Consider the following 23,932-nt stretch of genomic DNA (forward strand, 5'->3'; position numbering starts at 1 on the left):
TGGTCTCCTGAGAAAACAGCACCAGCAGAAAGCTGTGTCCTTACCCTCCACGGCCCCCATGAGGCTGGTCATGAGAAAGGCTGAGATGAGGGAGGAAGGGGGGAGGGGGGAAAAGGGGTGGGAGAAAGGAGGAGGAAATGGAGGGGAGAGGAGGAGGGAGAGAGATGGGGAGAAGGCGTGGACGCAGGTGGGGTCTGGGGCAGCAGTCTGAGGCTGTCAGGGTGATGTTCTACTGGCAGGGAAAGAAGGGGCTTCATCCGTTCCACAGGAGCAGGCTCTGGACCCCAGAGTTTGTGCAGGAAACTTACTTTGGCTCAGGCTCCCTGGAGCCATGTGTGGGCTTTATATGCTGTATGCACAGCCGTGGAGAGTCAGGAGTCGAGTGGAACACAGACATAAACATAGGAGGACATGGGTTCTGCCACCTCACTTTCTGCACTGAGCACATACGGTACAATCTCCCCCGGCCCGCGTGCACAGCTCTCAGGCTCCAGTCATCTGGCTTCCACAGCCCCTCCCCAGAGCTGCCCGCCCTGGTTGGCTGGGGTGTCTTCTCAGACCACCAGTTTTGTGACTGGCGTCTCTCAGGTTCCTGAGTAAACCAAGGGACAGGGGTGAAAAGATGAAAAAAAGGTACAATTTTAGTCTTCTAAGTAGAAATAGGAATAACGGTGTGATCAAAATTTAAATAGCCCCCTGGTCGCTTCTTATTTCATGTTCCGTTCCCTCGCCTTGATCATGTTTCTCAGTCTCACTGAGATGGTTGTCATCTTTTTATCTCATTATTATGCACGTGCTGCATGTTGGAGCTACTGAGTGCTGGTTGTGCAGAGCATGGCCTCTGCACCCGGCTGTCGCTCTCAGGCTCTGCGTGGAGGTGAAGCAGGTGACAGGGGCTCTGTTTCAGGGGTGAATATCTTTAGGAGAGAAACACATGCTAGACTCCTGTTTAGAACCTGTTTCTTTCATTGTCCTTGTTTCTTACATGCTTACATCATTTTCAAGCAAACTTGATGAAAACACTCACACTTACATTTTTGTGAACCTCCTCCTCTGCGGGCTGTTCTCTGTGACCTGTGAATAGAGGGCAAATTCCCCATTCCTGGTGTTCATATACACGACTGTGTCCACAGAAAGGTTGGGAAAAGTCTTGCTTTTGGAAAATGAGCCTGTGTGTTTACACCCATTTTGTAATACTTTGTGCTTATTTTCTTCCTAAAACTTGAAGTGAACTTACCACACATAAGAAGTCAGAGGCCAGGTTATTAAGTAAAAATAGCTTTGATCCATTCTATTCAAGCCGTTTTGACTGGGGGTCCAGGAGGCCTAGTCATTGCTTCTGTGGATTTTGATGTGAGGACAAAATGGACGCTTTCATAAATGTTATAAAGTCAGCGTGGGAAGCATTGCAGTCCTCACTTTGTCTACTACTCAAAGGATGATCTTTAAAGGAAAAAGGAAAAAAAAACAAAAAATGAGTGGTTGGCTGCCACGTCACCCTATTTTGTGGCTGATCCCTTCACTCAAATGGGATTGGGGGCTGATGTTTTCTTCCTTTGCACTATCATCTGAGCGTTTGTGTCCTGTGCTTGAATAACCTTCCCAAGACAGCTTGTTCTGCCCTGCGTTGAAGAAGAGATTGAACTTGCGGTAAGGAGCTGGGAGCAGATGATTGCCTGCTTGGCTTTTATCCACTTAAGTAGAAAATGACACTCAGTTGTTGCCTATGGTCCTCAGTGAAGAAAAATTGCAGATGCATCTCCACTGCTCAGATTTACAGGGCCTTGGCCCTTCTGAACATGTATCACACGTATCACTCTGTGATTCTCTTCTGTTATAATGTTTGTAAATCTGCAAGCTGAATTGTTACAAGAGAGCTGCATAGGCAGTCGGTGGGTTTGGGTGGAAGCCCGCAGTGCTGTGCAAGGCCAGCCTTCTCGAGCTGGTCCTGCCAGAGTGGACGCCGGGCCTGGTGGGTTGGTGCCCGTGGCCATGGCCATTAAGTGTCTTGATGTCACTCTTCTTGAAGACAACAGAACACCTCTCACCTACATGAAAGGGAATGTGGAAGGCTCTGGGGTGCATAGAGACCATGGTCATCTTAGGCCTCCTGCTTGAAAATGGGCAGGACGTGCAGGCACCCTGGATAGCTGGCAACAGAAGCCCAGCTGAGGTCTAGGCCCCCAGGTGTGCTGCCCAGGCTGTGTCTGACACCAAGACTTGCCCCGTCAGCGTTCCCCTCAGGAAAGATGCTCCCCAGGAGGAAACAAAGGTCAGCCCAGGAAATGAGTGGGGTTTATGCAGGATGTTTGAGTCAGAGAACTTGATGGAACAAGGACAGGAGACATGCCTGTCTTCACACGTGTGCATCTTGGTGAGTGTCTGTCGCCATGCATGTCTGAGTGCACGTGTGTCTGTCTTCATGCATATGTCTTGTGTGTCTGAATTTACGTGTGTTTGTCTTCCTGTGTGCCCTTGTTCACGCGTATCTAAAGTGTCCTCCTGCACACGTGTCCACTGGGAGATGACAAGAAGCCATGCTGCTCTCTGAAGTCTGTTCTGACTTCCTGTGGGAGGCTTATTTTTACCCAGGTATTTAATCTGCTTCCATCTTTTTAAAATTGTCATTGTCCAGGTAAATGTTTTGTATTTTCTTTTTCTCTGAAGATTAGTTGTAGAATAAAAACTATTGGAGACATATGGATTCGTGATGCCTAAACTCATCAGTAGAATTATAAAACTGGGGGGTTTCTCCTTGGTCACTGTCTGATTATGTCTCTGTCTCTAGAATATAGATGAAAGAGTCCATTTTTTTAAATCTACATTGTGATAATGTTGATTGAACTAAAATAAAACTTCATGTAGCCCTTTCAACTGCAAGGTATTATTTCAATACCTTGACACTTTGGTGATAAAAAAGGTAATAATTATATAACACAGTAATTAAAACAGTAATTCCAAAGAATGGTGAAGATACCCCCTTGCCACCATAAATATTTTCCACTTTGAAAACAGCTAACCCAGAAGTTAGAAAGCTGGGCAAAAACCATGGGCAAAGACACCAAACATGGCACTGTACTCAGCATATAGCACCCACCTGACACTGAAATTTGATGGTTTCTGACAGGGGCAAACCAACCAGTGATCCAGAGTGAAAAAACAGTTAACACAGCCTATGAATTGAAGTGGGTTTTCAAAAATGTTTTTGACTGCCCAGAAAAGTCAGAGTTTGGAGATCCATAATCTTATTTTTAAAACACAAGAAGATAAAAATATGTTGTTTGTCATTTTATCTAAAAATTTAGATAAAATTCTAAAACTTCTCTAACACAAAATAGTTTGGAGATGATAACCATCTAAATTAAATGACTTAATGAAGTAGCAGTAAAGAGCAGAGTAACAGTGTTATCTTGTCCTGACCACGTGTGTTTGAGTCTGTTCTGCTGTGTTTGGTGTTGGACTGAATTGCGCACAGAAGTTTGCTTTGGTGGAGACTGAGATGCACAGAGAGTGGACTCTGGGAAGCAGCCTCCCGGACTTGCAGGCTGTTTCCCTGCTGGTTCTGACTGATTGCCCTCTGACGTGGAAAAGTAACCAGGACAGATGGAAAACACAGCTTGTAAACAATTTGTATGGTGTGATCCCTTTTCTGGCTGGGAGAAAATTAAGCCTCTTTAAATAATATATTTAGCAGGAAGAAAATCTGATAACTGCATACTTACTGGGTAGGTGAGGATGTGATACAGGGAAAATGTTCCTTTCTATGTTATATAGCTCTTAAAATGGGTTGATTTTTTTTAATGCTTTCATCAGAGAAAAGGGAGAACATTACATTAAAATAACTCATAACCTGGGGAGTACTGTGTTTCAACCTTGTATCTTTGTTGTCCTGCCTGTCCGAGGGCCTGGAGGATGGCAGTGACACTAAAGAGGTGTAGTTACCCTGTTGAATCCTGGCAGCAGAAATACTCGTAACCCTTGTTGCTGACTTGACCCCACTTACTTGGCATCGATGCACATTTGAGTCTGGCCAGCTGTTTGCAAACTGCTGATGTGTTCATTGCGTGTATAGGAGCTCTTTCTTCAGGCATTGGCAGAAGCATGATCAGCTCAAGGCACATCGAGCGTGTTACAGAGGCTGGAAATGGCATGACAAGTGGACAGTGGGTACAAACTGCCCAACTGAAGGCCATCCCCGTCAGCTCATTCTTTGTGAGGCTGAGCGCTGAGCTGACTCCCCTCTTCCTTGGCTGCAGCTTGGTCTTTTCCCCTTTAGCCGCCACGGCAGTGTCGGCCGTTCCTAGCTGTGTGCTTTCTCAGAGTGTGAAGACCAGTTCTGCATAGTCCTGAGATTGCCGGGACGATTCCTCCTGTAATTCGTGTTCTCTGTGAGACACAAGCACACCGTTCACCTTGGAATTGAACCTGAAAGTTGACACATGGGTCTGTGGCTCTCTTGGCCATTATTTAATCTACTGTTTTTGATCATGAAAGTGGATGTTCTGAAATTCCTAGGAATTTTGCTTGTTGGGATTGGTTTTTCCTCCCTCACCTAGTTTATCTCCTCGGACTTTTTATTTCCTAGGAAGGTGTTAATGGAGAAAAAGATCATCTGACTTGGTTAATAACCCTGGAAATACAAATTGAAACAACAATGAGGAATGCATTTTGCTCACCATATTGGGAACAGTTATAAGGTTGGTGATCAGTGTCGGCACGAGTGTGTGGAAACGGGTAAGGCTGAGGGCAGCTTAGCACTGAGGTGGAAGGCACGGGTGTTCTGAAGCCATTCTGAGCATGCTGCCTGGCCAGCCCCACTGCTGTTGCCTTGGCGATGCCCTTCCTGCCTGTGAGTGGGGGACAGTTGTGTCTGTCCCACAGGGTCGCTGTAAAGAGATCAGTTAACACTCGTAACACTCGTAAACGTCCACGGCGCAATAGACATGTCTAGTGAGTGAAAAAGTAATGATACTCATCCACTCTTAGTGGGATTGCAAAATGACCTAGTCTTTTGGGAAGGTACTTAGGCTTTATTAAAATTTTAAATGTATATGCTCTTTAATTCCTCCATCCCCTTTCTAGATATGTATCTTACAGAAATTATTTCCAAATGCATACAAATTAAATGAAATAAAATAAACATATATTCATATTACTGAACACCATCTAATAATTAAAACAAGTCAATTCATTGATGTGTCCAGTACGCATACTATATATGTTCACATGCACACACTCCTGTGGGAAGATCTGCGAGGTATTTGGTGACAAAAGCAAGTTGCAGAAGAATGTGCATGTTGCGGTTCTGCTTCTCTGTGGATGTAAATACATTTGTGTATGCACGTATTTTATAGGTAAATGGGTATTAAAGAGGCTGGAACTTCATATTTAGTGTGGGTAGTGGCTGCCTAGGGGAGGGAGTGGGTCTGGAGGGGCTGGAGGATAAGCAGGGTCTTTCGCCTTTTGCTGTATGTTCTTGTGCAGTGCTTGCTTTGTCCATCCGAAGGGTGTGCTCACATGTTACTCATATCGCTGTTTTAAAAGTTCACGAAAAGAAAACTTCCAGTGAACTAAAAAGTGCTTGGTCTCCTAGGCCAGAGGCAGGGTAAGTGTTGGGAAAGGAGACAGGATGGTTGGGCAGGGGCTCTGCTGTGGGTCTGAATCCCCCGAAGCCCCACCACTCACACAGGCAACTAAGTTAGCATTTCTGTGCCTTGGTTTTCTAATCTGTGAAATGGGAGAATAGTAGTGCCTGTGCAGGTTCGTGGTAGTGAGTAAGTCGGTGTGTAAAGGGCTCAGGACTGTTCCGGCACATGAAACAAAAACTGAGCACAGCTCCCCCATCAGGAGGCAGGGGCTGTCGGCAAGCAGGTCCTGAAGAGAGGTTGGGGGACAGAACCGGGAATGCAGTTGTCTGAGTGAGCAGGGCAACGAGGGCGAGTACTGTGCCTAGGAATTCAGGTGCTTCTGTTCTGCCTTCTTGCATGTGTTTTGCAAATCTGCCAAGGGAGAACCCAGGTGTCTGAGTGTCTCTGACTAGCAGGGGACTCTAATAAATATAAACACACAGCGTAGGTTATGGTAATGCCAGATCAGTGCCATCGGTTTACATTTTAGGTGAGTAAACTCAGTCTTCCATAACTACCATTTTACAGATGTAATTGAAAATTTCTGGTAGCAAATGGAGTTCATGATTTTAAGGTATTTAAATATTGATTCTTACTGTTATTAAACATAGGAATATGGATCTCGTAACTAAGACAAACTGTACACTCTTGGGTCGTAAAGGAACTTCTCCCTCCAGCTTCTCGTGTGCGGTACTTGCTGATCACCACAGATCAGTTCTTCAGTCTTCCCGTACTTGGGATATGTCTGGGCTGATCAAGCATTTTGCTATCATGTGGCTTTTTAAAATGAAAACAGGTGCACTTTTTTTTTGTTTTTAACATCTGTATTAGAGTATAATTGCTTTACAATGGTGTGTTAGTTTCTGCTGTATAACAAAGTGAATCAGCTATACGTATACATATATACCCATACCTCTTCCCTCTTGCGTCTCCTTCCCACCCTCCCTATCCCACCCCTCTAGGTGGACACAGAGCACCGAGCTGATCTCCCTGTGCTATGAGGCTGCTTCCCAAAGGCTATTTTACATTTGGTAGTGTATATATGTCCATGCCACTCTCTCACTTCGTCCCAGCTTACCCTTCCCCCTCCCCGTGTACTCAAGTCCATTCTCTACGTCTGCACCTTTATTCCTGTCCTTCTCCTAGGTTCTTCAGAACCTTTTTTTTTTTTTTTTAGATTCCATATATATGTGTTAGCATAGGGTATTTGTTTTTCTCTTTCTGACTTACTTCACTCTGTATGACAGACTCTAGGTCCATCCACCTCACTACAAATAACTCAATTTCATTTCTTTCTATGGCTGAGTAATATTCCATTGTATATATGTGCCACATCTTCTTTATCCATTCATCTGTGGATGGACCCTTAGGTTGCTTCCACGTCCTGGCTATTGTAAATAGAGCTGCAGTGAACATTGGGGTACATGACTCTTTGAATTATGGTTTTCTCAGGGTATATGCCCGGTAGTGGGATTGCTGGGTCGTATGGTAGTTTTAGTTTTAGTTATTTAAGGAATCTCCATACTGTTCTCCATAGTGGCTGTATCAATTTACATTCCCACCAGCAGTGTATGAGGATTCTCTTTTTTCCACACCCTCTCCAGCATTTATTGTTTGTAGATTTTTTTATGATGGCCATTCTGACTGGTGTAAGGTGATGCCTCATTGTAGTTTTGATTTGCATTTCTCTAATGATTAGTGATGTTGAGCATCCTCTCGTGTTTGTTGGCAATGTGTATATCTTCTTTGGAGAAATGTCTATTTAGGTCTTCTGCCCATTTTTGGATTGGGTTGTTTGTTATTTTGATATTGAGCTGCATGAGCTGCTTGTAAATTTTGGAGATGAATCCTTTGTCAGTTGCTTCATTTGCAAATATATTCTCCCATTCTGAGGGTTGTCTTTTCATCTTGTTTATGTTTTCCTTTGCTGTGCAAAAGCTTTTAAGTTTCATTAGGTCCCATTTGTTTATTTTTGTTTTTATTTCCATTTCTCTAGGAGGTGGGTCAAAAAGGATCTTGCTGTGATTTATGTCATAGAGTGTTCTGCTTATGTTTCCCTCTAAGAGTTTTATAGTGTCTGGCCTTACATTTAGGTCTTTAATCCATTTTGAGTTTATTTTTGTGTATGGTGTTAGGGAGTGTTCTAATTTCATTCTTTTACACATAGCTGTCTCGTTTTCCCAGCACCACTTATTGAAGAGGCTGTCTTTTCTCCATTGTATATTCTTGCCTCCTTTATCAAAGATAAGGTGACCCTATGTGCATGGGTCTATCTCTGGGCTTTCTATCCTGTTCCATTAATGTATATTTCTGTTTTTAGCCAGTACCATACTGTCTTGATTACTGTAGCTTTGTAGTATAGTCTGAAGCCAGGGAGCCTGATTCCTCCGGGTCCATTTTTCTTTCTCAAGATTGCTTGGGCTATTCGGGGTCTTTTGTGTTTCCATACAAATTGTGAAATTTTTTGTTCTAGTTCTGTGAAAAATGCCATTGGGAGTTTGATAGGGATTGCATTAAATCTGTAGATTGCTTTGGGTAGTATAGTCATTTTCACAGTGTTGATTCTTCCTATCCAAGAACATGGTATCTCTCTCCATCTGTTTGTGTCATCTTTAATTTCTTTCATCAGTGTCTTGTAGTTTTCTGCATACTGGTCTTTTGTCTCCTTAGGTAGGTTTATTCCTAGGTATTTTATTCTCTTTGTTGCAATGGTAAATGGGACTGTTTCCTTAATTTCTCTTTCAGATTTTTCATCCTTAGTGTATAGGAATGCAAGAGATTTCTGTGCATTAATTTTGTATCCTGCTACTTTACCAAATTCATTGATTAGCTCTAGTAGTTTTCTGGTAGCATCTTTAGGATTCTCTATGTATAGTATCATGTCATCTGCAAACAGTGACAGCTTTACTTCTTCTTTCCCAATTTGGATTCCTTTTATTTCTTTTTCTTCTCTGATTGCTGTGGCTAAAACTTTCAAAATTAAGTAATAGTAGTGAGAGTAGACAACCTTGTTTTGTTCCTGATCTCAGAGGAAATGGTTTCAGCTTTTCACAGTTGAGAATGATGTTCGCTGTGGGTTTGTCATATATGGCCTTTACTATGTTGAGGTAAGTTCCCTCTATGCCTACTTCCTGGAGGGTTTTTATCATAAACGGGTATTGAATTTTGTCGAAAGCTTCTTCATCTATTGAGATGATCATATGGTTTTCCTCCTTCAATTTGTTAATATGGTTTATCACATTGATTGCGTATATTGAAGAATCCTTGCTTTCCTGGGATAAACCCCACTTGATCATGGTGTATGATCCTTTTAACGTGCTCTTGGATTCTGTTTGCTAATATTTTGTTGCAGATTTTTGCATCTATGTTCGGTGATATTGGCCTGTGGTTTTTTTGTGACATCTTTGGTTTTGGTATCAGGGTGAGGGTGGCCTCATAAAATGAGTTTGGGAGTGTTCCTCCCTCTGCTATATTTTGGAAGAGTTTGAGAAGGGTAGGTGTTAGCTCTTCTCTAAATGTTGGATAGAATTCGCCTGTGAAGCTATCTCGTCCTGGGCTTTTGTTTGTTGGAAGATTTTTAATCATAGTCTCTATTTCAGTGCTTGTGATTGGTCTGTTTATATTTTCTATTTCTTCCTGGTTCAGTCTCGGAAGGTTGTGCTTTTCTAAGAATTTGTCCATTTCTTCCAGGTTGTCCATTTTATTGGCACATAGTTGCTTATAGTAATCTCTCATGATCCTTTGCATTTCTGCAGCGTCAGTTGTTACTTCTCCTTTTTCATTTCTAATTCTATTGATTTGAGTCTTCTCTCTTTTTTTCTGGATGAGTCTGGCTAATGGTTTATCAATTTTGTTTATCTTCTCAAAGAACCAGCTTTTAGTTTTATTGATCTTTGCTATCATTTCCTTCATTTCTTTTTCATTTCTTTCTGATCTGATGTTTATGATTTCTTTCCTTCTGCTAACTTTGGGGGTTTTTTTGTTCTTCTTTCTCTAATTGCTTTACATGTAAGGTTAGGTTGTTTATTTGAGATGTAAGAGGTGCACTTTTAAATTTATTTATTTATTTATTTTTGGCTATGTTGGATCTTCGTTGCTGCGCGCGGGCTTTCTCTAGTTGTGGCAAGCGGGGGCTACTCTTCATTGTGGTGTGCGGGCTTCTCATTGCGGTGGCTTCTAGAGTGTGGGCTCTAGGCACACGGGCTTCGGTAGTTGTGACTCACGGGCTCTAGAGCGCAGGCTCAGTAGTTCTGGCGCACGGGCTTAGTTGCTCTGTGGCATGTGGGATCTTCCCGGACCAGGGCTCGAACCCATGTTCCCTGCATCGGCAGGTGGATTCTTAACCACTGCGCCACCAGGGAAGTCCTAAAACAGGTGCACTTTTAAATTATATTACTTAGCTGGAGAATTCATTTGCTAGGGCTGTTATAACAAAGTACCTCAAACTGGGTGGCTGTAAACAATAGAAATTTATTCTCATAATTGTGGAGTTTGGAATTCTGAAATTAGGGTGTCAGTAGGGTTAGTTCCTTCTGGGGGCTCTGATGGGGAATCTGTTCTGCGCCTCCCTCCGGCTTCTGGTGGTACCAGCAACCCTTGGCTTGCAGACCCATAGTCTCTTCCTAACTAACTACTTCTGCAAAGACGCTGTTTCCCAGTAAGGTCACATTCAAGGTTCAGAGGGTTAAGACGGGGACATGTCTTTTGGGGGGACACAGTTCAACCTACAGCAGTTACTTAGGCTTATGATTTCTGACTCTCATGTGGGGTCTTGACCGAGGACGAGGGTGAGGGAGCCCTGGCCACAGAGGGTTCCTGCAGGACTCCTCTGTCTTTCGTTTCAAAGTGTTGATTTGTTGGGATCTTTGGAAAAGAAAAAAGCCAGGAGATCAATATCAATTCCAGTGTTTGGGGCTCATTTCCAGGTGGTTTCATGTGGGTCTTATTATTTGAGCGACTTTCCTTTTATATCCTTTTAGTACTACTCTTTTTGATTGTTACAGATGGAATAGTTTGATTTTCAGACTCTTATACTTCTTTATTTTTTTAATTGAGATATAATTGACATATAACATATGCTTCTTTTTTAAATACACCAGTTACTTGATTCAAATTAGATCTCTTTTTGCAAATTTTAACTTCTTTGTTTCCCCATTTATGGTTTTAGTTTCATTATAAACTTTGATGATACTTTAAGGCCGTATAGGAAACTTTTTTTTTTTTTTTTTTGCGGTACGCGGGCCTCTCATTGTTGTGGCCTCTCCTGTTGCGGAGCACAGGCTCCGGACGGGCAGGCTCAGCGGCCGTGGCTCACGGGCCCAGCCGCTCCGCAGCATGTGGGATCTTCTTGGACCAGAGCACGAACCCGTGTCCCCTGCATCGGCAGGCGGACTCTCAACCACTGCGCCACCAGGGAAGCCCCAAACTTCTATTTATAGTCCATATTTTAGATCCTAAAACTACCTTAAGCATTTGTATATGGAAAATTAGAGAAACAAATGTGATGTTTACCTAAACTGCGCTCTCTCACTTTGCTTACATTGAAGAATCTTTAGCTTGCAGGGATAAAATCCATGATCTTGGAAATGTTTTAATTTATTTGTTCCCTGATCTAGTCAGCAGACGTTTATTGCTGTACACTACTCCGGGGGTGGGGGCTCTGCAGTGACCAAAAGAAAACCCTCCTGCCCTCCTGGAGGAGGCGTGGACAGATAGTTAGATGGTACCTGCTATGGAGATGGGACCACCCTGGAGGACAGTGAGGGAGAGGGCCACGAGGCCGTCTGCCAGAGGCAAGAAGGAGTCCAGGGCCCCGAAGGGAGTGGGCTGGGGTTTGGAGGGAGAGCAGGGCTGGATGCTGCGTGGAAGCAGGGAGAACAAGAGCAGAGGTGAGGCCGGGGCAGCCTCAGAGCCCATGGACGGTGGCGAAGGCAGACCGTGGATGTGGTGAAGCTGTACTTTCCCCCAGCCATCAAGCACTTTATATGTGGTCTCTCATCCAAATAATTGCCTATTTTTACAAGTACTGAGCCTGTGCCCACACAGTGCATGTCTGGCCTGGAGGCCACACAGGCGGTCTAGCATTTCTGCTCACTCCTGTCATCGTCCTTCTTGGAGACGTGACTCTCCCTTCTTAGCCGTTTTCAAACCTGGGAAATCCAACCTTGTGGAGAGAGGAGTGGGTGTGAAAAGGAGTTGGTCGGTCTCTGGTGGACACATGTAAGGGGAGGGTAGGGGGACACAGGAGTCCCTTGGCGTCTCTACACTTCTCAGGAGCCCAGAAGTAGAAGGAGCAGACATTGGTGTCTCCTGGACAGAGAAAACAGGTGCTGAGAAGAGCACAGGGACGTGTGGCAGCCACACCTGCCTTCAGAGGCCTTCAGGGCCCAAAGGTGCAACCTTGGTGTGCATGCAGCACATTTACATGCATATCTGTGTTCAGACAGCTGACGTGCTTCTAACTAGACACAAACTGCCATTACAGGCCCACAGATGACAGCAACCAGCCCCCAGGCCGCGGCGTCCTCTCCATGCACGGGCTGACCTATGGGGTTATCCGGGTGGACTCGGAGGAAAAGCTGTCTGTACTCACCGTGCAGGACGTTGGCCTCGTGATGCCTGGAGGTGAGTGCGGGTACAGGCGCAGAGTCAAAGCCCAGCCAGGGACCAGCTGCCAGTGCTGCCCTGGCTGGCATCCCTGTCCCTGGCTGTGAGCATGCCCACCTCGGCCTGACCTCCAGTCTGGTCCCGTGTTCGCCAAGCTTCAGCCCAGGAGGTGCGGTAACACGGCCTCTCCTGATAAAAGAAAACCCAAAATGTTCATGAAGCTGAGGAAAGACCTCTATGTCACATGCGCCCTGGGACCCCAGGAGGCACCCGGGGCTGCTCTGCACCCCCAGCGGCACCTGGGCAACTTCTCCCCGTACAAAGGTCAGCTTCCTGCTGGTTGTCCTGGTGCACTGGGGGCCAAACCCTTATGGAAGCTTGCCTGCAGCACAAGAGCCCTTGTTTAAGTCACAGAAATCATTTCCGCGTTGCATACAGACAAGCTCCCAGCAAAAGGACCTGCCTTGATGAAGCCCTCTTGCCTCTCCACCCCTGCCCTGTGCTGGGACACCTCCTGAGGCCTCACAGGGGCCCCAGGGAGTGCAGCAGGAACGGCTCTGCTGGCAGGAGGGAGCCCCGGTCTGATTTGTAGGGCTCCCTCCCTGGCCCTGCATCTCCACACTCTTCACATGGCGTCCCCGGGGAGTGGGCCCCCTTTCCTGGGGCAGTTCCTCCAGAGTCTGGACCTTCTCCTGATGAGCCTCCATGCACACGGGTGTTGTCTCGCCTCATCAGGGGCGGTCACATCCACATACAACCTAACCCCAAAGCCAGGCACGTGCTCAGCTCAGCTGCAGCTTCAGCCAGGCCTCCTGGCTACATTCCTTTCTTGCTTTTTCAAATAAATAAATTCCCCATGGTTCCAACCACAAAAGATGAGAAAACTGTACAGTGAAAAGCCTCCTTTCCAGGCATTGGAGGCAACCACAGTGGGACATGCAGGCAACACACACACACACACACAGGCATAATTCTTTTTCCTGTTTTTTTAAAATTTCACGTAACAATAGAGCCCTTCGTGCCTGCTCGTATCTTGAATCTTGAAGCTCGTTTGTTAGCAGCACGTGAAGAGCTCACACATTCCCTTCCAGGCTGAGGAGCGTTATGGTGTTTGAACACATAATAGTTTATCCAAACCCTTCCCATTGGGCGATTTTCCACTTTTTGCCCCTGCAGTGTGGTTGATACAGTAACTCCTCTGTGCTCCAGCCTGCAGAGGTGTGAGGAAGAGCTAACAGGGAGAGTTCTAGAAATGCGCAGTGTGAAGGGCGCACACCCAAGTAACTCTGATGAGGCTGTCCTTCAGAAGGGTCATAAGGACTGATATTCCTGCTGCTAGCGGGGGACACCCCTCTTTCTCCACTCCCTCATGCCCAGTGTATTTTCAGACTTTCTAATTTTTACCAGTTTGAGGGGTAAAGAATACTTTGGTGTCATTTTAATTTGAACTTTTCTTACCATGAGTGAGCTGAACATCTTCCCGCGTTTTGAGTGGCTCTGTTTTTAGACACAGCACTTCCTGTCACCTAACACCAACCTGGGGGTGAGTGGCAGCCTTATGACTCTTTCTGCCCAGCTCAGCTGTCATTCGGTGCACCCACCACCTCCCTGAAACACCAGCTTCAGCCCTGATCGCTGGCTCTCTGCAAACAGGAAAATTAGCATCCACCAGCCTTCCCTGAAGGGCACACCTTGACAGGGAATCTGAGGTCAAAGATTGAGATTCCCGTGGGACGGGGGAGGCATTCTGTTTAGAAAAGCCTGAGAGGCTGTTGACCAAGTGTCTCACGCTCGTTGGTTTCAGGGCTCAGGCTGCATCTTGGAGACTGTGTGGGCTGGCCGATGACACTCAGCATGCGGCAGTGACACTTAGGCTTGTTCTAAGTGTCGTCCTCATGTCTGGATGGCAGAAACGGTTACTCCCTTTAAATGCCATTTACACACTAAAATTAAAGCAATTGGAATTATTTACTGATATCACAACTGTAAAATGTGAGGTTTTGGTGCAACATGGAAACTCACTTGCCTCGGGGACTGTGAGGACCTGCTCGCTTTCACCTGTGGTTTTGCTGCAGACGCTGCTTCCGCTCGTTTGTGTTCTTTTTCATATTCATTCATTTCTTCTCTCTGACTCCCTCCGTCCGTCCCTCCCTCCCTCCCTCTCTAATGTCACTGTGCTTCGTTTTGCGTTCAGCCATCATGTGTTCGGTGAAGCCGGACGGGGTTCCCCAGCTGTGCAGGACGGACGAAGTCGGGGAGCTCTGCATGTGCGCAGTTGCCACGGGCACATCCTACTACGGCCTCTCGGGTATGACCAAGAACACCTTCGAGGTAGGTGGGAGGTGAGCCCCGTCAGACAGCCATTGTCAGGTGCGTGGAATAGACGTGAAAGAGAAGATGGTAATTTCTCAATAGAACGTATTCATAGTAATTAAAATGGTTGCACTTTCTCCTGCCGTTTTTTTTATAGTTTTCAATAAATTTGGCTTAACAGCATTGTTTTCACCTCATAACCAGAGTTGAGAAAGAGCAAGTACAGTTTTTTTAAAGGGGGCCTTTTTTTCATTGCCGTTCTCACCCGTTTAGGAAGAGCAGCAGCTGACAGGTGGGGGCTGGAGAGTGTGCACGGCCGTGCTGGGGGAGGGAGCAGTGGCCCCCTTGGGGCCTGTCAGCCTCGGCCAGACATGCACACTGCACATCTACCTCTACCACACGAGTGTGTGTCCAGGTGTGGCATGCAGTGAGCACACACATGCACACTGCCCAGTAAACCCAGCATTCTCAGAATTCGTATCATTTCACCAAGTGTGCCTGACCTTAGAAGGAACACACCTTGACTAAGTTGTATGTCAGCAAATATGAGTTGTTTGGGGATAAATTTATTAACATGTAGAACTTCAGATGTGAACACATGTGATGTGGTGCCTTGTACAGGCAGCTTTGCTGAATGTAGATTCAGGTTTCTAAGTGCCCCTGAAACTGAGCCAAACACAGTCTAAATAAAACTTATCTCCTTTTCTTTCCGACTTATCTGTCGGGTGGGTTGAGGAAACTAGGGGTCGAGTTTGAACTCGTGGTGGGGCTTGCTTCCTCTGTATTTTTCTTTTGAGTGTATTTCCAGTAAGGAAAAATAGCATTTTAATGAACAGGGATTACTTTACAACTAACAGCTGTTATTTAAAATGCACCTTGCTTCTCCACTTACCATTTTTATGCTGTGGTTTTATAAGCAGAAGGATGAATTAGTGTTTGTTAGACTGTGGCAGGCCTCTTCAGAGGCCCCCGCGCATGGGCCGGTGGGACAAGCTGTGAGAGCTGGGGAGGGAGGGGAGGTGCCCGCAGGCTGGCGCTCACAGCAGCTATGCAGACCTGGGCTTCTCCAGCCAGGGTCAGGTGAGGAGACGCAGCTGGGGGGAAGCAGGACCAGTGGGCTCCAAGGAGGAGGGTGGAGGCCGGGCCCTGCTGGGCACTCAGAACTCCTTGTCCCCAGGTGTTCCCGGTGACAAGCTCGGGGGCCCCTGTCAGCGAGTACCCCTTCGTGAGGACGGGCCTGCTGGGCTTCGTCGGCCCTGGGGGCCTCGTGTTCGTGGTGGGCAAGATGGACGGGCTCATGGTGGTCAGTGGGCGCAGACACAACGCCGATGACATCGTGGCCACAGCACTGGCCGTGGAGCCCATGAAGTTCGTGTACAGGGGAAGGTGAGCACCCTCTGTGGTTGGCACAGTTCTCCGCAGACTACACTTTCTGTGTAAAACTGCAAAAAATTGCTTAAACTAACGGGACTTGGTGTCCTCCTCTGTAAGATGAAGCCACTGGACTCTGTTACTTCTGAGATTCCATGCAGTTCTGAATGTCCTATTTTATGAAACTTTTCTGAGCCCCATAAATATACTTTCACTAAATTCTCTTCCAAGTTAAATAAGAATGTCCATTTGAAAATCTTACTTTTAATAACTACACAGAGAAAAGAGCCAAGCATTTATCTTGCTGCAGCTCATTCACCCAGAGGTAACAGTTGAGCCACAAACTGCCTGGAAACTGGCTCCCATGGGTTTCTTCCCGGTGGTGCCCCCAACCCCAGCTTGGCACACAACTGACACTGGATCGCTGACCACGGCTCCTGAGGTTTTGGTGATTTGGAGGAAGTCAGCTGCTTTGGATCTCACCCTGAGTTGCCGAGCTAGTGGGAGCAGGAGGAAGCCGAGCTTGGGGTTGGGGGTAGCCGAGCCACCTTCGTGCACAGAGCACCCTGGAGGGCCATTCGCCACATTTTGTGCTTCCCGTGAGAGGCAGACGCAGCTAGCAGAAAACCATTAGCTCCCAAATGGCAAATTTCTGCTGATTGGGAGAAATAGCTTCACAGGTGCAAACTTAAGATGCAAGTAGCACGGCTCAGTAAATTTCAGCAGTTCTGATACCTGCGCTTGACTCCTCTGTCCCGAGGCATGAGGCCCATCACCCAAAGCCATGGGCTACCTCCACAGGAAGTGTGGTGGTTCTGCCCTCTGGCTTTGCCAGGCTTCTCCCCCAAAGCCGCACTTCAGTGGGTGAGCACCTGGGAGTTGGAAGCTGCAATTTCCCTTCAGGGTGGTAGTTGGCACTGGGAACCCCTGAGCTCTGCAGTCGTAACAGCTGCGAAGCACTTTATGGCAGGGCCAATCCCTTCGTGAGCCTCTCCAGCACGTGATCACCATGATTTCCTGTCTGTCCCCACAGAATAGCCGTGTTTTCGGTGACCGTCCTGCACGACGAGAGGATCGTGATCGTGGCTGAGCAGAGGCCAGACTCCACGGAGGAGGACAGCTTCCAGTGGATGAGCAGGGTGCTGCAGGTAGCTCGCTCCTGCCCCGAGCCCCTCTCCTGGGCTCACATCAGCTTCCCTGCACCATTGTGCTCTCTAATCATCCCTCCTTTTGACCAGAGATTGCATCAGCCTTGAAACTTACAGTTGCCTTCTAGGGAAGGAGCTAAACAGACCAGGCTTAGGGTTCAGAGGTTTGCAGAACTGGCTCCCGCTCGCTTGTGGAGGTCGCAGCAGGACCTTTTGGTTATGACCTTGAGAGCGTGCTTTCTTTTCTCCCAGTGTATGTTCTTGTGTGTGTGGTGTCCCACAAGTGCTATGAAAACTGTATTCTGCTCAGTTTGGCGAACCTGCCCTCCTCTGACCTCAGCGTCTCCATGCCAGGAGCATCATGGGTGCTGCACCTGCTTCTATGTGTTGTGATTTGCACAGTCTGAGTATTTGCTCCATGCCTGTTCACGATACCTATTTTAACATGGTTCCCTCTCTCACAACCTTCCAGGCAATCGACAGTATACATCAAGTTGGGGTTTATTGTCTGGCATTGGTTCCAGCAAACACCCTCCCCAAAACCCCACTCGGTGGCATCCATTTGTCAGAAACGAAGCAGCTTTTCCTGGAGGGCTCACTTCACCCCTGCAATGTCCTGATGTGCCCCCACACGTGCGTCACAAACCTGCCCAAGCCTCGGCAGAAGCAACCAGGTACATCTGGAGGGCCGTGCAGGCCCAGGGTGGCCCTGGAGCTGGGTGGGGGCCACGCTGACCACGGTTCTCAGCCTCCCTCCCCTCCCGTCTCCCATCACACACTCCCAGGCGAGTCAGCCTCCCCCTAAGCGGTGTCTTTCTACCAAGCATGGGATAGAATGCAGCAGAGTCCAGGCAGCAGGGGGTGTAGACCACTTGGATGGAGAGGTGTTGGCGGTGCCTGAGCCTAGCCTTCTTGGCGGTTTTCAAACCTCCTGGGTGGCCTTTGACAGAGAACCTCTCAGGGTCACAGCTTCCTGTTGCACAAATTAGAATAAGGCTTCCATACCTGTTTCATGAGTCACAACAGCTGGAAGCCTGTGAGGAATCATACAGATCTACTCGTGACGTTGTCATGATGGTAAACATTTGTCTGCTGCTTTGCAATTTGGGGAACACGTAATTATCTGCTATCTGACTTGATCCTCCTAGCAGCAAATTGATCATACTCTTTAAGGCTGCACGCAGTTACCAGTGAAAACAAATTCATTGCAAGAATATGGTGATGAGGAGTCAACTCTTCTGCCAGTGTAGTGATGGAAGGTCCCCAGGCCACCAGGCTTGATGTGCAGACAGACCTCGGAGGCAGCCAGGATGAGCTCGGGCTGGGCTATTAGGACGACGACCAACAGTGCCTGGCACAGTCAGGCTGCTTGTCCACACGTTACATGTATTAACTCATTTCATCCTCATGGATTTCGTCCTCTTATCTCCATTTTACAAGGAAATGAGGAAATTGTACCACAGAGGGGTTCAGGAACTGCCTAAGGCTGTGGGTCCAGAGTGTAGGAGAGACAGACCCAGCCCTGACAGTTTTTCACTCCACCGATGAAGAGTAGCAGCAGGGGCAGAGTTCCTGGTGAGTCAGCTAGTGGTGGCTAGTGGGCACTGGGCACAGCACAGTTGGCAGTAGATATAGGAACCAGCCCGCCCCCAGGCCACCCCCAGAAGTGAGCTTGATGAGATGGGGGTGAGCGGTCTCTCCAGATTCAGGTGAGGACGCGGATACTGCAGGAGGAAAGCAGGTCCCAGGCTCGCCGACTTTGCCCCTCTATGCAAGCAGCAGCACCGGGATTGCCACAGCGTGGCTCGTGCCGTGTTCTTACGGAATCGACAGGAGTGTCTCGGCTCCCCGGGGTGTCCTCACTCACTGTCCCAACCTCCTTCTCCCACCTTTAACCTTGGTCCATCAGCAGATGCCTCGACCCAGTGGCCAGTGGGCCCAGGTGTTGGAGACGCAGTTTGTGAGAGCAGAATTGAGGACAGACATTTATGATGAGGGATCATTGACAGATGCATGACCGTGGCAGGGCTGCAGGGCTCAGACACCTGTCAGACATCTAGGAACCCATGACAGGGACGCGTGGCCCAGTGAACAGGCTCTGAGAGCCAAGTTGGGCGCCTTCCTCCTTAGGGCGCACACGGTGGGTACCAGGATCCACACTGCTCTTACATGCAGCACAGAAAATGCAGCTTCGTGTGATTGGCAATTTTAAGGAAAGGATTCTCTAATGGTACCTGGTTATCTCATCCATTCTTTTTAAATATTGGAGGTTATATAACTCTGTCTTCATAAAACTGTTGTTTGTTTGTTTGTTTTTTAACAAATGCTAAATGAATAGATGTCAGCATCTCCCTAACTGGAGAACAAAGGCAGCGGCCTGGGAGAACACTTACGGGAATTTGGTGAAAGCATTATTTCTGTGTACCCTTACTTGAGGCTTGTTTATATTTGCTGTCATTTTCATGGTAGTGACTTACTTGAAATCCTGTTCTAATTATTTTTCAAAGCTACATCTTTGAAAGGATTTCCCCAGAGTAAGCTTCTTCCCAAAGTGAGAAGTCATGTTCTCAGGAACTTCACTCGTGTTTTCCTCACGTGTGTGCCGCTGCTTCTTTGCAGAGATCGGCCCTGCCTCTGTGATGGTGGGGAACCTGGTGTCTGGGAAGAGGATCGCGCAGGCCAGCGGCAGAGACCTGGGCCAGATAGAAGACAACGACCAGGCCCGGAAGGTGAGAGCAGAGGGTCAGACATCTGCCCGGGCTCCTCTCCACTCCTGCCCAGATGCTGTATCACAGGCGTCACCAACTCTCACTTGCCCTCTCTGGCAGCCCAGTATCTACCATTGATGACCTTTCTTCCTACCTGCCCTCTTGGTCCTGCAAGAGATGTCTGTGTAATTTTATAAGGAAAACGTGTTTGCTGAGGGTGCAGTGTTGTAGGACTGCGTGGGTAGGTGATGCAGTCCCATGACTAGTAGGCCTGAGGCCAGTGTCTGCAATCCCTGTCGTGTCCTAGCATCCCCTAAGCACTTGTTCTGGTTCTCCCTCCAGCCCTGATTTGACACTCACACTGCCTCACAGCCACCTTACAGTGAGGCTTCAGTCCTTTGATTGTTGGAATTCAAGAAAACGTCAATGCAAAACCCAGGTTTGGGAGCCACACATTCTTAAAGCAGCCTTGGGAGCTGTAGGAGGAATCCTTGGGCCCCACTCCACTTAAACATCAGACACACAGTTTGTCACGCATAGCTACAAGTCCCCATTAGAACATTCAGCCTTGAGAACTCTCATGATTCACCAAAAGGTGGTCCCACTCTAAATGGGCTCCCAGGAAATGTGACAAAATCAACCATATAAGATATTGCCAATTTGGTAACATGTAATAACACATTCACTGAAAGCACCTGATCACCATGTTCCCCCCCTCACAGTACATTTCCATCATAAAATGGATTAAGGTGAAGATGTGGGCATTTCCTGTATCCTGACACTAGTGCTGTGTCCTGACATTAAACAGGGCCGTCCTTGTTACTACAGACTGAGTCAGTGGGTATGTGTCACCTGTGTGATCTGCAGAGCTATTGAATGACTTCAGGGATGGCCATTGTAAATGCAACAAATTTAAGAGAGCCCGTTTTTGAAACAGGATAGCTCTGATTCTGTCATCGCAACCCCCAGAAATCACTGCTGCATCTTCTGGAAGCCCCAGGAGACAGGATTTTTCTGTGTCAGCTACTCTGTCTATAAGGGGAATAGAGTCTTCCCATCCTTGGGCAGGTTTCAGAAAACTTCCCTCATGGTGGCATGGCACCAGCCCTCTGACTCCTGGGTCTGAATCAAGCACAGTGAATTCCAAATCACTGTCAGGAAAGCACTGTGAGCACCTGCTTATTCTGTCAATTATATTTATATGGGATTATCCTCTCGCTGTCTTAAGCCACCTTAAAAGCACCCAGACAGACTAAACTTATAGATGTTGAGGCCAGCCCAACCCCCCAGGACAGTCTAGACCTAATGGCTGTGCTCTGTTCCAGTTCCTGTTCCTCTCGGAGGTCCTGCAGTGGAGGGCGCAGACCACCCCTGATCACGTGCTGTACACGCTGCTCAACTGTAGGGTGAGGCCCCGCCCGTGTGCCCTGGTCGTTCCCTGTGTGGTCCCCAATTGCATGCTTCTGTATCATATTCTCCACTCAGACCTTTCTCCTCAGTCTTACCTGAATCCTTTTATTTATTTGTTTGTTGCTGTTTTGACTGAGACCTTTTCACCTAAGAAAGGTTGCTTTTAAATATAAGGGTTTGAGCATATGTATATGTGTGTGTGTGTGTGTGTGTGTGTGTGTACACATATATTTTTGCATGTATTTTAGCAATATTTTTTTGCAATATTTCCCCTCCCCTCAAAATGAGTGATGAATGTCTACAACAGAACAGTTGCAGATCTATGAGGTATTTATGTCTTTATTTTTATTACTCCTTTTTTTTAATAAGAAGTCATGTTTTAGTTATAGGCTTTCATTCTTAGGAATGAAAATAATTTCTATTTTATAATTAAAGTTCATATTTGCATCTCATATTAGAAAAGCAAACTCCTCAGATAGTGTTCCATAATAGTACTTAAGAGTAAGGCCTTAAACATGCAAGAAATAGTATAACAATAAACATTAAATGCAGACGTCTTTAATACGTTTGTTAACTGTGTGTTTGCTTTGGAAATAAGGCCTGAAAAATAGATTTAACGTAGGTCGTCTTGACAAGCATGGGTACTTGCAACTTTAAGAAGTTCTTCAGAGTTGCAAAATGTCAAAATCTTAGTGCGAGAAGGCACCTCTTGTCATTTAAAGCAGTAGATTAAGGACAAGTGAAAGGAAATGCCAACAATGTAAGTTACTCCCTGAACCTCTAATTTGGATATCCAGCTACAGACCAGTTTTGCGGTGATTTAGTTGGTAGAAGTAACCTCTGGTCCTCCTCTGACACAGCTTGTCTTGAATTGCCTTGCATGCTGAGTTGACCTCAGCAGTTTCTTGTTCACTGTGTCTGTTCAAGACCGACCCCAGCAAGAGTCTTAGAAAGCACTCCCGCACCCAAGCCTCTGTGAGGAACGCTTGCTACCCTTGCCTTTTGGTGCCTGTGCTTGGGCCTAGTGGACCCTCTTCCCAGGATAAGTGCTCTTGCGCTCAGGGCGCACAGATGCATGGGGGTGAGACGCAGGGCAAGCCCGATGGTCGTGTGGTTACCAGGAGGCCCTGCGTCGCATCTGAAATGTGCCTGCCCTGCTGCTCTCGTCCGTCTCTTTCCTCTGGCTCCTCCTCAGCCTGTAAACACAGATAAGACTCTCCTTTCCTGGCACCATCGGTGGTTGGTGCTGTCCTGTCTCTCTAATCGCTTCTTCTGACTTGCTTTGTCCTGTGCACGTGGCGTGTCTCCTGGAGACTGTTGGGGACTTGCCCTTCTTTCTCCAGAGTCTCTCGGGCCTCTAGAGGTTTCCAACAGCACCTCCAGAGGGGCAGCTGGAGCTGGAGCTACACTGCAGCCTGTCCCCCAGCCCCTGGGAAGGACTCCTACTCAGAGCCCCTTCGCTCAGCTCCCTGAGTGGAGCCGTGGTGCTGATGTGATGAGGTAGGACAGGACGTCCCCAGGATAGGCCTGCCATCCTCCGTGAACTGTGGACAACAAGGGGGCAAGAGTTGGGTCAGCATCCCTTTTCCCTCCCCTGCAGCTTGACCCCTCCAGAGCTCTGGGTAAGAGGAAATTTCTTATCTGTCCCAGACACAAAAATTCAAAAATGATTCAGGCATGTTCATAGACTATAGTCCTTTCAGCGGGAGGAAAACAGCCATGCTAACTGCATCTTGCTTGGGGACTGGCAATGTGCAGGGCAGGTCAACCCCATTCCCAGACCCTGAGTTCACAGTCCTTTTCTGTGGCTAGGCATTGGATCATTAGGAGAAATGTGTTCACCAGAAATGACTCGTATTCTAGAAGGGCTTTGTCAGCAGCAACAGAAGGTCTGATGGGGTGAGCTGTGGAGGTCAAGGCCATGAGTAAGTTTACTTCAGGTCAGCACAGGGACAGCGTGGTCTACAACAGCCTCCCTTCAGACATGACCTTATCTCCTGAGGCTCTCCTGACGTGGAGGCAGCTACATCCAAACAGCTGGAAGGGTCATATCGGAGCCAGGCATCTGTGTTCATTCCCAGCCTCTCCAACCCCATGTGCACACTTATGACAAGTGTTCAACCTGAACCAAAGGTCAAGAGCATCATTTCCATGGTGGTTACAGTGTCATTTCCACTCACTCAACCTTCTAGTTCAGCAGTGTCCAATAGAAATACAACACAAGCCACACATAGAATTTAATGTTTTCCAAAAGCAATATTTTAAAAAAGTAAAAAGAAACAGGTGAAATTCATTCTAATAATGTGTTTTATTCAATATACCCAAACACCGTCCTTCCAGCATAGGGCCCCAACCTGCTTCCAGGCTTCCTCTGTCCTGGACAGCCCCTTCCGTTGGTTGTGAATTCCCCAACTTGGTCGTGGCTCCCTTAAAATGGTTACCCGTTGGCTTCCTGTCTGTTGCACACAGTATTCACTCATATGCCCTCCTCCACGGCAACGCAGGAGATAGGATCAGAGCTGTCATGAGAGGTTTATAGTAGGAAGTGAGGATGTGATTCACTGCATATTGTGGAAGACTTACATTCTTGGAACTTATATACAGAAGAGCATCTGTTTTTTTGTTTTTTTGTTTTTTTGTTTTTTTGCGGTACGCGTGCCTCTCACTGTTGCGGCCTCTCCCATTGCGTAGCACAGGCTCCAGACGCGCAGCCTCAGCGGCCATGGCTCACGGGCCCAGCTGCTCCGCG

The 23,932-nt window shown here is 47.2% G+C and overlaps 1 protein-coding gene across 4 annotated transcripts in view; it reads left to right on the forward strand.

Moving 5' to 3' along the window:
• DIP2C (disco interacting protein 2 homolog C) overlaps positions 1–23,932 on the forward strand; it is a 359,412-nt gene that overhangs the window by 270,898 nt on the left and 64,582 nt on the right. For 2 of the 4 annotated variants that reach the window (XM_082617846.1, XM_082617848.1), the window contains 7 exons: positions 12,112–12,251; positions 14,428–14,564; positions 15,724–15,932; positions 16,951–17,068; positions 17,538–17,739; positions 19,685–19,794; positions 21,099–21,179. In XM_082617846.1, the coding sequence (XP_082473972.1) occupies positions 12,112–12,251; positions 14,428–14,564; positions 15,724–15,932; positions 16,951–17,068; positions 17,538–17,739; positions 19,685–19,794; positions 21,099–21,179 (997 nt within the window). The remainder of the gene's footprint in view (positions 1–12,111; positions 12,252–14,427; positions 14,565–15,723; positions 15,933–16,950; positions 17,069–17,537; positions 17,740–19,684; positions 19,795–21,098; positions 21,180–23,932) is intronic. The other 2 variants (XM_082617847.1, XM_082617849.1) reach the window with 1 other exon arrangement.

Source organism: Mesoplodon mirus (genome assembly GCF_964341445.2).
Source record: "Mesoplodon mirus genome assembly, chromosome: 4".
Lineage (NCBI taxonomy): Eukaryota > Metazoa > Chordata > Mammalia > Artiodactyla > Ziphiidae > Mesoplodon > Mesoplodon mirus.